A 15,806-nucleotide genomic window follows, 5' to 3' on the forward strand; every position below is an offset into this window, starting at 1 on the left:
GCTGGAATCCTACACATTTCTTTTAGCATGTTTTGCCTCCATGGCGAGCTGCTATCTGTCTGTTTGTTTGGGTTTAGCGCTGATGTATCATTTCATGCTGTATTTCTATTGGTTGGTTAGTAGATGTAGGTCGAAACAGCAGTCACACATATTCACCCCAAATTTCAGACACTGTCAGAATTTTATCACAGGCTGTCTTTGATTGCAAGATCATGAGGAGACCGGGTATAGTTGTAACACAGGGAGAGTTGTAACACCCCCAATCAGGGATAAAATAGGAGTCATGTGACAGTTTCAGTTTCCTCACACTTCCTGTACGATCCCACATGGAAGATATGCAGTCGATGTGGCTGTCTCTCTAGAAGCTACAGAGGAAAATCAAATTTTGAGGTAAGAAAGTAAAAAATTTCTGGTACTTCTACAGTTGTAGATAAAGTTGTAGCCTATGAGTTATATCAGGTCAAACTGTAGTTTCTCTAGTAAAAGATGATGCATCTCCCCCTTGCTAATTTCAAAGCACTATGCTAATACATCGGGTTCTTCTACAGGGTTGGGTTAGGTTATAACGCTTCTTTTGAAAGTGTTACCATCCCCTTACATACAATTACATATAATCATTTTTTGTGATTTTAATTATTCTACAGAATGCTTAGAACTTGGATGAGAAAAACAGATTGCGGAGTTGATGCCAGTATTTTAAAAAGAGCAGCAGAGGAAGTGAAGAGTGGAAAGTCTGTCAGGGCAGCAGCAAAATCCCATGGAATCTGCCATGTCAATTTGAAACTTAAAGAGGTGTGGGTGAAGTGCATCTTATGTAGCTTTTGGGCCCACCAGGCATGCACTCCAGGTCTGACCAATTTAATTTGTCATCACTGTGACTCAGATTAAGGATGCATTTCATTTGTTTGGTGAATTAGCCATCCACCATGTTCTCTTAAAAGTGTTCTGTGGAATGGGCATAAACATGTTCATGTGATGTGTGTGGAAGTTCTTTAGTTCTCTCTCACACAGAGAGTATACAGTTTATTAAAAAAGTTAATTAATATTTTCTTCATTCTCTATATTAAGAGAACCTGAACCTGTTAAATTTTTCTGAATAAGTGTATTTTTCACGTGGGCCTATCCATGTGTGTGGCAGCCTGCCTTAACCAGTGTAAATGTAACACACACACACAGGATACATTTCATTCTCTTCATTAACAATAGGCTTACAGATTAAGAATATTTTGTTAGGTGAATCTATTGTCTATTTTTCTATTTTCAAACCCACCAGGTTGTTTGTGGTTTGAGGTCTTTTGAATAAGTCTTTTGTACATGCGTGCACCGTGTGCGCAAATATGCATACACTTCCCATATGATACCTTATTGTTGCAGCCATTCATTTCAATAAATCTGTTGTTGTGGCACATCACATGGAGTATCACATGGAGTACCCTTTGTTTTTGTGCATTTTGTCTACCTGTTCCAACTTACCCCAGTATGTGTTACAACCTACCCCGGTCATGGGGTAGGTTGTAACAAAGGACCACCGTGGATTTGGCTTCATCTCACAAAGTCTGTGATATACTTGAAGAGATTTAAGTTGTTGCCATTTGTAGTAGACAAATGTGGGCACTTTGCCTAGAAGTTCCAGAACTGTAGCTTGAAAGGGAAGATAGTTGTAGGTGCTGAAGAAAAAAGTGTTACAACCATACCCGGTCTCCCCTATTTAGTATCACAGAGACTTGTGGTCAGTAGGATGTGAGCATTCTTAAAATAACATCTGTACAGATGTGAAGCCCTGACTGACTGATCTTTAATGAAAGCTGTTGTCTTGTTTTTTTCCTTCTGAAAATATTAACCTCATAGTTAGACACAATTTATTTAGCCTGTGTAGTTAAGGTGACAGGTTTGCTTAGCTGCTCTGCTGCTGCTGCTGCTGCTGCTGCTGCTGCTTTACATGAGAATTCATGTAAAATGGAGGTTGAACCATGTACATAAATTACTAATCGCCTGTAAAGCATTTTAATAAATGAATCTATCATAATTAAATAAGTAGAGACTGAGAGCAAACTGATAGGAGTTTGGAGGTGCGTTCCCGGGTCCGGGAGTGCTGAGGGCCGTCCAAATCCACAATTCAGCCAGTCCACAAGGGGCCTCAAGTGGACTTTCTGCAGACTTCCAGAGAGTCTACTTGGGGTGCAGACTTAGCAGACTTCACTGATTAATTAACCACATTTCACTGCAATACAGACGTGACATTGTGGGTTTGAACTGCCGAAAAAACCTTATGAATGTGTAAAATAGTTATTGATAGTTTGGTCTATTAAAATGCTAGTTGAATTGTGTAGGCCAGAAATAATATTCAACCACATCATGATACAGAAATATGTATAAATATAGGCTGTAGAGCGACTGAAAATGCATTTTATTATTGCAGCCTATAAGGCTGCGCAGTGTAATAGGCTAAAAAATTCACCACCATTCCACCAGTATTTTATAGTCTATCCTAGGCCCATAGGCCAAGGCTTATGGCTTGCTTCTTTATACAACCCCCTAATAACCAGACATTTACCCTAATAACTGTTAGGGAGGAAAGTGGTGGCTATATCTTATTTAGAAAGAAGACAGGATGGTGTCAGGACAAAAGACTGAAGAGGTCAGAAACTTCTTTCTGAACTGTATTGTGATCCAGATAGCAGTATAGTTAGTGTTCTGAAAATAAAAAAATAAATGGCCATTAGGCACTGCCATTCGAGTATGCTAATAAAAATCAATGCACATCTTAAGAGGAAATTATTTCTCTGTATAAAATCAACATTACCTCACCGCTGAGCATGAACGGTACTTAGCCTACAGCACCTTATGAAGGATCATACATGTGAAAAACATGGTAGGACCAAGGCACTCTTCTTTAAGATAAATAAATCTTTTTAATTAAATCTTTTTAAATCATTATGAACATACAGCCAACACCTCTATAGGAGGGCAGCACAGTGAGACAAAAACAATTAAAAAACAGCATTTAAACCAAATTTATAAGTAAATGCATACAGAGCAACGTGGAGTATAATGAACAGCAGTGTGACAGCCGGAGTTTTCCAAAATCTCCACGCTGGCCGGAGTGAAATGAAGGGCACAAACGAAGGAAGATGTCTCCGTTTATCAAAATCACCGTGTACGTGTAAATGGCCTCTGAGTACCGCGCTGCGCTGCTGTGCGAGTGGCGTGTTTGTCTGTGTGTAACATCAGTCTGTTGATGGTTATTTACACACTGTCCATAACAATAACTTTGTCAGCTGACAAACTGCACCGGGCTCGGGTCAGGTTATGTCAGGAAAATGCGGCCGAGCCGCTCTAGCGTGCTCACCTGTGTGTGTGGCGGAACTCCGCCGTGTGCGATACAGAGAGCAGAGCAGAATTGTTAAGGCGTGACCATGTAGAGACAGAAGTGACACAATGACATAACATGATAAATAGTATATTGTTCTGTTATTATATGAAGCGTCCGTCGTGCAAAATAATATAACTTTAGTTTATGAAGAGGTAAGACAGAGCCCTCTCCTTTCCTCTTATATACTTTACTCGCAAGTGTGTGAATTGACCTGGATAACGGTTAAATCAGCAGCAGCGGTCATATTTCAGCAGTGGCGGTGCACCGCTGCTAGTAGCATATAGGGGAAACACTGCACAGCATGCTGTTTACTCTCAGTGTCCGATAGCTGGCGGTCAAGCTAACACAAGCTAATCATTCAAACGCAGTTCAATTGTCCATTTCTGTTGCACATTCACCCACACTCATATGGATATCAGGCTGTAACGGACACCTAAACAACATGTGCAACAGAAATGCAACACCAACAACTGTTTTTAGACCCTCACCACTCAGCTCTTATTGGCCAGCTGAGTTTGATAACACTATACTATTGGTGGAACTACCCATGTGCTTCGCTGAAAATCAGAAGATGGTTAGTTAAATGCTAATTTCTGCCAAGTTGTTGCCACACACACACAAAAAAAAAATACTAGAAATGTCCCTCAAGCTGGAAATGCAGTAATACTTGGTAAAAGGACAAGTGAAAATAACTTGAGCAATATCATGAGCTCACACACACATGCGCTCACACACGATCTCATGTACACGCTCACACATAAGATGCAGACACGCACAATAGCGCTGTACTTGCCTTCAGCTGAAAAATCATGGGCATAGGGGCGCTGGCTGTTGCTGGGCGAAACCAGTGGTTGGAACTGAGCAGAAACTGAGAATAGAAGAGTTAACCGTGTTGACATATGAATAAGTAACACTTGGTAAAAGGACAAGTGAAAATGACTTAGATATACAGTATAAACATCACTCCCTCTCATGTGATATTGCTAAAGTGAAAATAACTTGAGCAATAAGGTGCTCATGCACACGCACAATCTCATGTACACACTCACACACAACATGCACACATGCACTATAGCGCTGTACTTGCCTTCAGCTGGAAAATCATGGGCATAGGGGCGCTGGCTGTTGCTGGGGGAAACCAGTGAATGAAACTGATAAGAGAAAATCTAACCGTGTTGACATAAAAATACAGTAACACTTGGTAAAAGGACAAGTGAAAATTACTTAGATATACAGTATAACATCACTCCCTCTCATTGCTTAAGTGAAAATTACTTGAGCAATAACATGAGCTCACACACACATGTTCACACTAGTGTTGCACGGTATACTGGTACCAACAGTAGACCGCAGTACACCACGGTACATATGATACCATAATGTTGGAGTACCGTACCTCATGGTACCACTACTGTGGGATAAGTTCAAAGTCCAATCGCAAAAGGGTGAGTGTCCAATAACGGCACACGCTGGCCAGTAACGGCATGCGCTGGCCTGGCTCCAGGTCCAATAATTTCCTCTTGGAAATTGTGTTATAAGTACCTGAACAGCCGAGCCGTGGCGGCACACAGGTATGTGACGTGTCAGAGGAGAAATGAGCCGTTCACATTTCTCTCTTTGTGGCAGGTAACGGTCCACAAACCTCACCGCATTTAAGGGACTGTTCTTAAGGCCCTGTGTCCACATAGCTCCTTTTTCTGAGCACCAGAAGAAGGCCAGCATCATTTTTCAATTGTTCCCAATGAGGAGAGAGCGTCTGCGGCTGCATGCGGCTGCCTAGGGAAAAGGCGCTGCGCCCAGCGTCTTTTTTCCGGCCGCTCCTCCTTTTTTGTGCGGCCGCTCCGAGCATTTTGAGTTGAAAATCTCTGAACTTTTCAGAGAGGCGCTGGTGTCGTCACCAGCGCTTTATCCAGGCAACCAATCATATCGCGGAACTCGTCACCCTGGTAACCAGAAAAAATGGAGGAGAAGCTGGTGCTGGCCGTGTCTGTCTATCCGGAGTTGTATGACATGTCACACACGTAATCAATTCTAACCCATACAGTGGTGGAAGTTACTAAGTACATTAACACAAATCCTACTAATAAAACATGATGATGACTTCACCAGCTGTAGCATTAAAAGATAAACACAGTATATGTATCACTATAAACCAGTTATGTAATACATAAAACATGAGTGTGAACATGATTCTGATATTGGCCATTCTGCAATAATACTTTTACTTTTGGTAATGTATATTTTAATGCTAATACTTTTGCACTTTTACTGCAAGATTATGACTACATGGCATTTACTTGGAACAGAGTGTTTTAAACTTCGGTATTACTACCTGTAGGTGGTGGTATTTGTCAGAGTTCAAAGTTCCTACCCCACAGCTGAGTAGGAGGTGGACTCACCGTAGGCAGATGCACAGATGCTTCATCCCAGCGCTCTGCAGCGCCCTTCCAGCGCCTTTCTGCCAGAAAAAGGTGCTATGTGGACACAGGGCCTTACTTGTCAGGGGAGGAGGGTGACTGGTTGATTTTTGCTTAATTTTTATTTTATTTATTTATTTTATTTTGATCCCCCCTATGTTAATCACTTATTGATGCTGTTTTTGAAGTATGAATAAGTCAATAAGTAATTTATTCCATTGAAATATCATTAATGTATTATAGAAAAGTAATTTATCTTTTTATAAATGACAAAAGGCACATCTGCCTCATTTTCGCTGTGGTATCATGATACTACTCAGAACCGTGATACTTTCACTGATATCGTACCGTGGGTCCCAATTTTGGTACCGTGACAACACTAGCTCACACACACACATAATCTCATGTACACGCTCATACACAAGATGCACACACACACTATAGCGCTGTACTTGCCTTCAGCTGAAAAATCATGGGCATGGGGGCGCCGGCTGTTGCTGGGGGGGATTCTGTGTTTGGGGCTGAAGGGGAACTGAGAATATCAATCAATCAATCAATCAATTTTATTTATAAAGCCCAATATCACAAATCACAATTTGCCTCACAGGGCTTTACAGCATACGACATCCCTCTGTCCTTATGACATCCCTCTGTCCTCGCAGCGGTTAAGGAAAAACTCCCCAAAAAAAACCCTTTAACGGGGAAAAAAAAGGGTATAAACCTCAGGAAGAGCAACTGAGGAGGGATCCCTCTTCCAGGACGGACAGACGTGCAATAGATGTCGTACAGAACAGATCAGCATAATAAATTAACAGTAATCCGTATGACACAATGAGACAGAGAGAGAGAGAGAGAGAGAGAGAGATGCAGGTAATGACAGTAGGTTACAACAACATTATTGAAAGTAATAATATTATAGTTATAGTTCTGGCTACTGTGGTACAATATGTTGAAAGTATGTATTAATATCTGGCAGTATACATGTGTGACAATAGTCATATGTGTATAATAACAGTAGAAGTATGACTAATGACTAATGATGGCAGCAGCAGCAGCAGGAGGCATCTGGCAGGACCACGGCAGCAGCACAACCACACACGTCACGCTGTCCAGGCACCGCTGTGATATGAGTTATTCTGAGAGACAGTGGAGCACAAATGCTCCGGAGAAGAAGCCGAGTTAGTGACATCCAGAATGGCCGAGTTAGCAAGATGCACTAATAGAATACGAGAGAGAGAGAGAGAGAGAGAGGAAATAGAAAAAGTTAACCGTGTTGAAGAATGAAGCCATTGACAGTTTTACTGTGATTAAGCACTGAAGCAGGAAAAGGAAAATCTGGGAAATTCCGACGGTAGACTGACCGAGTACCACCATCGGAAAAACGTCAGGTCAAGTGTGTCAGTGCGCACTGGCGCAAGTGAAATTCTGCTGGGAGACTGCCATTAACCCGCCAGCAGAAATTCTCTAGTGTCAGGGTGCACTGGTGCGAGTGAAATTCCGCTAACGGCCCTCCGGTAGAAACACTACAGCGGAGTGTCGCTCCGATTCAGATAGAGCACCGATAGCCTATAGTGGAGGTGTGTTAACTTGCAAGTAGCCCCTACAGTGGTTAGCTAGCTAGCTATAGCATATAGCATACTTACTGGGGATTTCAGGGGCTGCAGCAATTTCAGTCCACTTCTTTCATTCTCCACTCTGTCATTTGACATGTCTTCACATACTTCTTCACTCCACAACTACACTTTCCCCTTCTTTTCCAGTCTAAAGCCCTATTTGCACTGGATTAGTATTACCTGGGGATGTCTGGTAATTTGTAAATTACCCCCCCACGTCTGTGTTTCTTGCGGTGCATTCGCATGGGATAAGTGAAGTCTGTATTTTACTTGAATTTACTGACATTACGGCCCGGATATGATGACAGTATCGCCAGGACAACATAATTTGTGCTTTCCAAAACCCTTATACATCACTGTTAAAAGCTTATGTTGTAACAACGCTATTGTTAGGGTCTCGTTAAGTTTAGGCACAAAAACCACTTGGTTAGGTTTATGGAAAGCTTATGGTTTGTGTTAAAATGATCACTTTTAACATGGTATGTGTTAGTCGTCATGGCAACAGTAAATAAAATGTCAAAGCAGCAACGGGACTTCAGAACAGTGGGCAGTTGTTGTCGGGATAACGGGCCGTCAGGGCGTTTGTATTAAGCCTGTTGAAAGACAGAAAAATGTTCCTTACCGCATGCTGCAACGCATGTCATCCATCTCAATATCTTCCGAAATTTCGCTCTTCTGATGGATCTGAGCTTGCTGTTTCTGCGAATGGGTCTCCATACTGTGTACGGAGATGATGAGACTGACTCCTGCATTTGCACCTGTCAAAAGTGTCATTCATAATTTCCACTGCAGCCTCCATAATTCAACCGGGAAAGAGGGAGAAAAAAGGCACGCAATAAAAACAACAAATACCCCCCAATCACTGAGATGCAGATTGGCACGGGACTAGTATTATCACAGGACGTCTGTGTTTGGCGAAATATAGTAGGTAATTTGCGGTGGAATTTTTACTTTACAAATTACAGACATGGCGCATTCGCATGGCATTAAGATCACAAGCTATGTTTCCATCCAAAAGTAATTTGAATCATTGGGAAATGTGCATTAAAAGAAATACGAATCCTGTGTGTTTCCATTAAATGTACGGACTTTGGTGAAAACTACGAACTCGCGCGAGTTTTCTGTAGAACCAGAAACAAAACAAGTCTTGCATTCTTCTTCTTCTTCTACATTTTCTGGCGGTTGGCAACCAGCTTGTAAATGCATTACCGCCTTCCCGACCTGGAGTGTGGATATCACCATGGAGAGAGGTGCACTACGTCAGACTTAATTTGAACATAACTGTTTCCATCCCCCGTTTTGCGAATCAACATTTTTTCGAATCAACCAACACCCGGCTAAAGCGAGCGTATTTTAGTTTGTGCAAATCAGGGGATTTTAATTTGAATTTTGGCGTTTCCATCATAATTTTCCGATGCAGTACTTCTAGATGCGCATCTAAACAGGCTGATGGAAACATGGCTACAGACATCCTCCGCAATTATTAGAAACAACGGGACGTCAGACTAATGGGATGTCAGACCAATGGGCTGTCGGACCAATGACATGGAGCCGGCAAACTGTGCATGAAGCAACATCTCTGTTCCCATCCTACACTGGTACTTTCAAAAACAGGCTTTAATATGCAGACTGTAAATTCTCATACAATATATTAACTGGAGGCAGGAAGGCACAGACAAAAAGGTAAAACACTTTGGAGTGAGGCTGAAATGATCTATTCCATATATCTTCATGTCAAATCAATATAATGTACATTTCTACAGTTCTTATTTAATCAATACAACAACAAAGTCATGTACTCACCACTCTGCTCCAAGAGTTTCTCTTTGAACAGATACACTGTTTCAGTTTACTCTTCGTACTTTAAATAATTCCAGTCAGTTGCTGTTTTTTTTTTGTTTGTTTTTTAATAATCATTATGCTGCTAAAAAATGGAAAACTGCAATTCCTGTACAGTTTACATCCACAGACATCTTCCTCCCATCAGCACAGAAGATAGTAACATCGATACAATCAGCACAGTTTCAAGGTGGACACCAAAGATAAGTGTCACCAATTCAGCATCTGACCAAATGTCTCCCCTTCTGTTTCTGAGTTATGACACTGAATAATAGCCAGAAAAGCATTTTATGCACAATATTATGATGTCACAATGAAGTGGACCTTTGAACTTTGAATATAAAATATTATCACTTCATCTTTATATCCTATTCAACATTTGTGAATGTGTGTGTGAAGTCTTGTCCTGATCAGCGTATTCATTCTTAAATTCTGGCCAAAAACATGCACACGTTTGTGCTAGATTTTAAGAAATTCCCTAAAGGTAGCCTTGAGATATCTGTGTCTAGTTTCGCAGACCGGGCAAGGCAGAGGCGCAGAGCACCTGTGCTTCGCCAACTGGGTGTGGCCAGGCGGATTTTGCAAGTTTGGCACACCGTGCGCCCTGGCGCAGCTACTCCTCTTTCCCACCTCTGTCCCTCCTACCTGTGCAAGTCGGAAAGAGGGAGGAGAGAAGGCGTGGAGTGGGTTTTACACACATCACACCAATCAAATGAGCCCCTCTCCTCGCCCTTAAATGCGCCGCGCGAAGGCGTAATGAGAGTTTACTCAATTCGCCATGGCAGAAGAGAGGAGCAGCGTCAGATAGCCAAACTTCTCCCAGGAGGAAACTGATGTTTTAGTCCGGGAGGTCCAAGCTCGCAGTGTCCGAATATATGGAACTGCGAGCAGACCTCCACGGGCTGATGATGCAAAGGTAGCCTGGGAGGAGGTCACCACAATTGTAAATCCATTTTGCGTTTCTCTCATTGCGCTCTCTCTTTCTCTCTCGCAGTCTCACTCTGTTTCTTTTCTTTTGACTTTTCTAAGATGACAGATGCTGAATATATACTCCCTATCTGATGCTGTGGCTGTTTGTGGTTGGCTGAGAGGGATGTGAACTCATTAGTTTGCAGCTGTGTTAATCAAATCAGGTTGGGTTTCCATTACGCGTGCCAAACGGTGCCAATCCCCTTTGATCTGACATCAGATGTGACGGGACAGTCGATATAGAGATACATTTATGTGCTTATTGCAGATAGTTGCATTGAATAGTGTTTTTTGTGGGTATTTATTGCATCGTTAATGTGCCTGACATTCTGGAAACCTGCCTGTGAGGTTTCGGTGACATGTGTGCACTGTCTGCCGGTCAGCCAAACTTCTCTTACACCGGCTGCACTCCGCCTGCGCTGACAGTAGACCTGGTTTCAGCTCGCGAGCTTTTAGTGCACCTTCGGCGAAGCCTTTTGGCACAAAACTGTCAATGCGCCAAGCTGGATCTGTCGACACCTCCCCCTGCTGCGCTGCCACACCCATCTCAGCGCACCTCAGTCTGCCAAACTACCAAACTGAGCGTGCCTCGGGTTGCGCTGCTCAAAACTAGCTCTGTGCGGGGTTCGCCACCCTGCGCCACCCTGCGCTGTGCCAGGAAACTAGAGCCCATTGTCTTTAGAAGTGAGAGGGTCTCACACTTTAGTCTTTTCAAATTATTCTAGTGTATGATAGACATTAATAACTTGTGAAGGACCATAGATTCTTTTAAATACATGAAACTGCATCACACTTAGCACCAACAATGAAACGATATGATGAAGTATGCATTATTTAAGATGCTTATTATAGATTGTTGAGGTGAGTATAGGTATTCATATTGCATCATAAGCCCCATCAGTCAGCCTCTAGTTTACAACTATTCAAGAGCATCCATAAGACACTTATAATTCATTATAAGTCACATCTGTAATGTTTTATGACTGTTGATACAGTGCATCAGGAATCAAGTGTTTTTATGAGTGCAGTCATAGAGCATTATAAATGCATTATAATTCATGATAAATGCCTTCATAATGCGTTATAGATGTAGTCTTCATAGAAAGTGTTACCCAAAGTTTTTTGTATTTGTGCAAGGTGTTTCATATTTACAGATTACACATAATTAACACACACACACACACACACACACACACACACACACACACACATTTGTATTTAAAGCTACAGTGTGTAGGAATTTCTCCCATCTAATGGTGAAATCATGTATTGCATTCAAACCGATGCACTCTAGCGCCTCACTGTTTCAGAAGCGTATTGCAACAACGGTAGCCGCTGTGTACCAAACAGCTATGACAACATTGATGAAACCATGTCATCCGATATTTCATGGAGTATTCATTCAGGCTCCTACACAGACACACGCGACATGAGTTGACAAACCCTCTCCTCACCATGCTGGCTGTGTTTACAACATAGGACTGTTGGGGCGGGTCTAAATCGAAACAAACAAATCACATCTTGTCTTTTGACAACTGACAAGTGGCTCAACCTCACACACCTCATCCCTCTCCTCACATTACTGCGCCACTGACAGCGATACTGGCCTGTGATTGCATTACCTTTCTCCTTCAGCAGCTCTTTCCACCTGGGAAAGGCTACCCTGATGTTGACCCTCGTTTTTTGAATTCGCCGGTCACGTTGCCTTTTTGATTCCCTTTTGCGCTTTCTTGCCGACGAGCATTCCGTCTCCCGTGATGCTACATATTATGTAGCATCACAGGAGATCCCGCATTATGCTCAAAGAGTGGGACTATTGGTGGAGGTAATAATACACCAATGATGGAGGATTGTGACAAACAATAGGCTGCATGTTAACAGAGGCTTATTATGTATCTTGCTAGATATACTGAGGTCATGCACTTTGCAACAGTCAGTTTTATGGGGGACTTTTTTTGCCTCTGAAGACCAGCCATATACACAGTGCTGCTGGGATTTACGAGAGCCACAAGGAAGACTGTACCAAAAGAAAAATGCACTGAATAAAGGCTTGTATAACAATCAGAATACAAATGAAGCAATCAGGCTATGATCAATGAACACAATATTATTACTGTAATGCAATGAGTAGTGGGTGGATGTGTGCTTTGTGTTTATTACACTTTGATTCGATTTAACCTTGACCATGAGTGAACTATAAAATGACTACAGGCCCCAACTGAACTTTACTTTGTTTTGTGAAACCGTTTACAGCATTTTCATAGTGTATGTAGCCCTCTGTGATTGCTGTGTAGGATGAGATCATCAGCGGCCGTGGCAGGTTGAGCATCTTCAGCAGACATAGGATTCCGCTGCTGGGCCTCTTTTGATAATAGCGTTAATGTTGGTCTTTGCTTCAGGTCCTGGGAGACTCTCGATCCCAGGGTCTAGATCGTTTGTTGTTTTGTTTTGATATGACGCATAAAGGGCCTAATCCTTACTCTGTTTTCTGTCAGGTGATGAATGTGAATCTATCTGAGGGAGACAAGGTGGTGTTTGAAGACGTGGGCCATGGGGAGAACACCATGCTGGCCAATGAGTCCATTCTAATGAGGGGATTGGTGGTACGAAGCCACAGCAATCAGATCTCTATCCACTTCCACAATCAGAGGTCTCAGTCTGGATCAGTCCTGCTCAGATACCAAGGTGAGTGTGTGTTACAGAACAAATGCCACCTGCATACTCTTGAAACAGACACAAGTTTGAAGCTACAACTTTTTGAAAACAATCAGCATTACATTGAAATAATTTGATACTTTTTTTATGGTTTGATATTTTATGTCTTTACAGAATAATTCTCGCTGTTACTCAGATGCAAACTATGGTCATGAAGTTAGATACAGAATACAATGGCCATGGAAAATGATTTTTGCTAATTGGTGTCAGGTGCCCACTACAACCGTATCAGGTAACACCTCAAACATCATATGTTCAAAATGTTCCCTTAATTCAAAAGGCAGGTCCACCTGTGTTCTTTTCTTGGTCTTTAAAATGGAAACTCCCACTGCAAAAAGCAGTGATGTAGGTTACAGTGCTGATACTCCCTATTCTCACCCTGACACCCAGTTCAATTTCAATCAATCAATCAATCAATTTTATTTATAAAGCCCAATAATCACAAATAAAAATTTGCCTCAGAGAGCTTTACAGCATACGACATCCCTCTGTCCTTTGGACCCTCACAGCGGATAAGGAAAAACTCCCCCAAAAAACCCTTTAACAGGGAAAAAAAATGGCTATTGTGGTACAATATGTTGTTGGTATATATTAATATCTGATAGTATATATATGTGACAATAATCATAAGTGTATAATGACAGTAGAAGTATGACTAATGATAACAGCAGCAGTAGGAGGCATCAGGCAGGACCACGGCAGCAGCACAACCACACATGTCACACTGACCACGCACCGCTGCGATACCAGTTAACCTGCCAGACAGTTGAGCACAAAGGCTCCAGAGAAGAATCCGAGTTAGTTACATGCAGTAGGACGGAGTTAGCGAGATGCAGTAACAGGACATGAGTGTTAGCAAAGGAGCAAGAGGGAGAGAAGGTGCTCGGTGTATTATAGAGGTCCCCTGGCAGGCTAGGCTTATTTCAGCCTAACAAGGGTCTGGTACAAGGCAAGCCTGAGCCAACCCTAACTATAAGCTTTTTCAAAAAGGAAAGTCTTAAGTCTAGTCTTAAATGTGGAGGCGGTGTCTGCCTCCCGGACTGAAACAGGAAGATGATTCCACAGAAGAGGAGCCTGATAGCTGAAGGCTCTGGCTCCTGATCTACTTTTGGAGACTTTAGGGACCACGAGTAACTCTGCGTTCTCAGAGCGCAGTGTTCTGGTGGGATAATATGGCACTATGAGCTCTCTAAGATATGACGGAGCTTGACCATTTAGAGCTTTATAAGTTAGGAGTAGGATTTTAAATTCAATTCTGAATTTTACAGGGAGCCAGTGCAGAGAAGCTAAAACAGGAGAAATGTGATCTTGTTTCTTAGTTCCTGTCAGTATGTGCCGCTGCATTCTGGATTAGCTGGAGAGTTTTCAAAGACTTATTAGAGCCGCCTGATAATAGAGAGTTACAGTAATCCAGCGTAGAGGTAACAAAAGCGTGGACCAATTTTTCTGCATCTTTTTGGGACAGGATAGGCCTAATTTTCACAACATTGAGCAGATGGAAAAATGCAGTCCGTGGGGTTTGTTTTAAATGAGAATTAAAAGATAGATCTTGGTCAAATATTACTCCGAGGTTTCTTATGGTAGTGCTAGAGCCCAGAGCAATGCCATCCAGAGGAACTATATCAGACAAAGGATTTCTGAGGTGTTTGAGGTCAAGAACAATAACTTCAGTTTTGTCTGAATTTAACTTAAGTAAATTGGAGCTCATGGGTTTTTATGTTTTTATGTTTTATGTCTTTAAGTTTAGTTAACTGATCCATTTCTTCTGGCTTTATCGATAAATACAATTGTGTATCATCTGCATAGCAGTGGAAATTTACAGAGTGATTTCTAATGTTACCTAAGGGAAACATATATAAAGTGAACAGAATTGGTCTGAGCACAGAACCTTGTGGAACTGCAAAACAAACTTTAGTACGTAGAGATGATTCATCATGAACATGAGTGAACTGAAAACGATCAGATAAATAAGATTTAAACCAGCTTAGTGCAGAACATTTTAGGCCAATTAAATGTTCCTGTCTCTGTAGCAGAATTTGATGGTCAATTGTGTCAAATGCCGCACTAAGGTCTAATAAAACAAGTACAGAGACGAGTCCTTTGTCTGAAGCAATCAGAAGATCATTTTTAATTTTTAACTAGTGCTGTCTCTGTGCTATAATGCACTCTAAATCCTGACTGAAATTCCTCAAATGAATTATTATCGTGGAGAAAATCACACAGCTGGTCTGCGACTACTTTCTCAAGGATCTTTAAAAGAAAGGGAGGATTAGAAATCGGTCTATAGTTGGCTAACACCTCTGGATCCAGGGTGGGCTTTTTTATAAGAGGTTTAATTACAGCTACCTTAAAGGACTGTGGTGGTTAGCCTGTTAATAAAGATATATTGATCATGTCTAATATGTGAGTGTTAACTAAAGATAAGATTTCCTTAAGTAGCCTAGTTGGGATGGGGTCTAAGACAGGGATTCTTAACCATGGGGCCTGGGCCGCGAGCACCACCTAGAGGGCCGCGAAACAAATTCAGTTTTGCACCTGTGGGCCGCAAGGGCCGCATACTGTTACGTTGACACACTCCTTTAAAATTGTTGTCAAATATGTTCTTGCAGCACATTTGTCCCATGAATTGTTAGACTGTTCGGCATCTTGACAGAGGTGTAGATTTATATCCACATGATAAATAGATGTTTCTGTGATGATCACATTGTATCATGTAATTTATTTGATACGTTTTTAACTTATTAATTGGAAGTGGATTTGATCTAGTTATTAAATACAAATCAAACCAAGAGTAAGATCAATTAAACATGTTAATATCTGAATGGGCCCCAGGCCACATTGTACTGGAAAAGTTGGGCCCCAAGGTCAAAAAGGTTAAGA

General features: G+C 41.8%; 1 protein-coding gene across 4 annotated transcripts in view; it reads left to right on the forward strand.

The window, feature by feature from the left end:
• The window catches only part of sez6b (seizure related 6 homolog b), a 542,199-nt gene that overhangs the window by 323,237 nt on the left and 203,156 nt on the right, over nucleotides 1-15,806 (forward strand). For all 4 annotated transcript variants that reach the window (XM_078166884.1, XM_078166883.1, XM_033632224.2 and 1 more), the window contains one exon: nucleotides 12,707-12,896. In XM_078166884.1, the coding sequence (XP_078023010.1) occupies nucleotides 12,707-12,896 (190 nt within the window). The remainder of the gene's footprint in view (nucleotides 1-12,706; nucleotides 12,897-15,806) is intronic.

The sequence above is a fragment of the Epinephelus lanceolatus genome, chromosome 4, assembly GCF_041903045.1.
Source record: "Epinephelus lanceolatus isolate andai-2023 chromosome 4, ASM4190304v1, whole genome shotgun sequence".
Taxonomy (NCBI): domain Eukaryota; kingdom Metazoa; phylum Chordata; class Actinopteri; order Perciformes; family Serranidae; genus Epinephelus; species Epinephelus lanceolatus.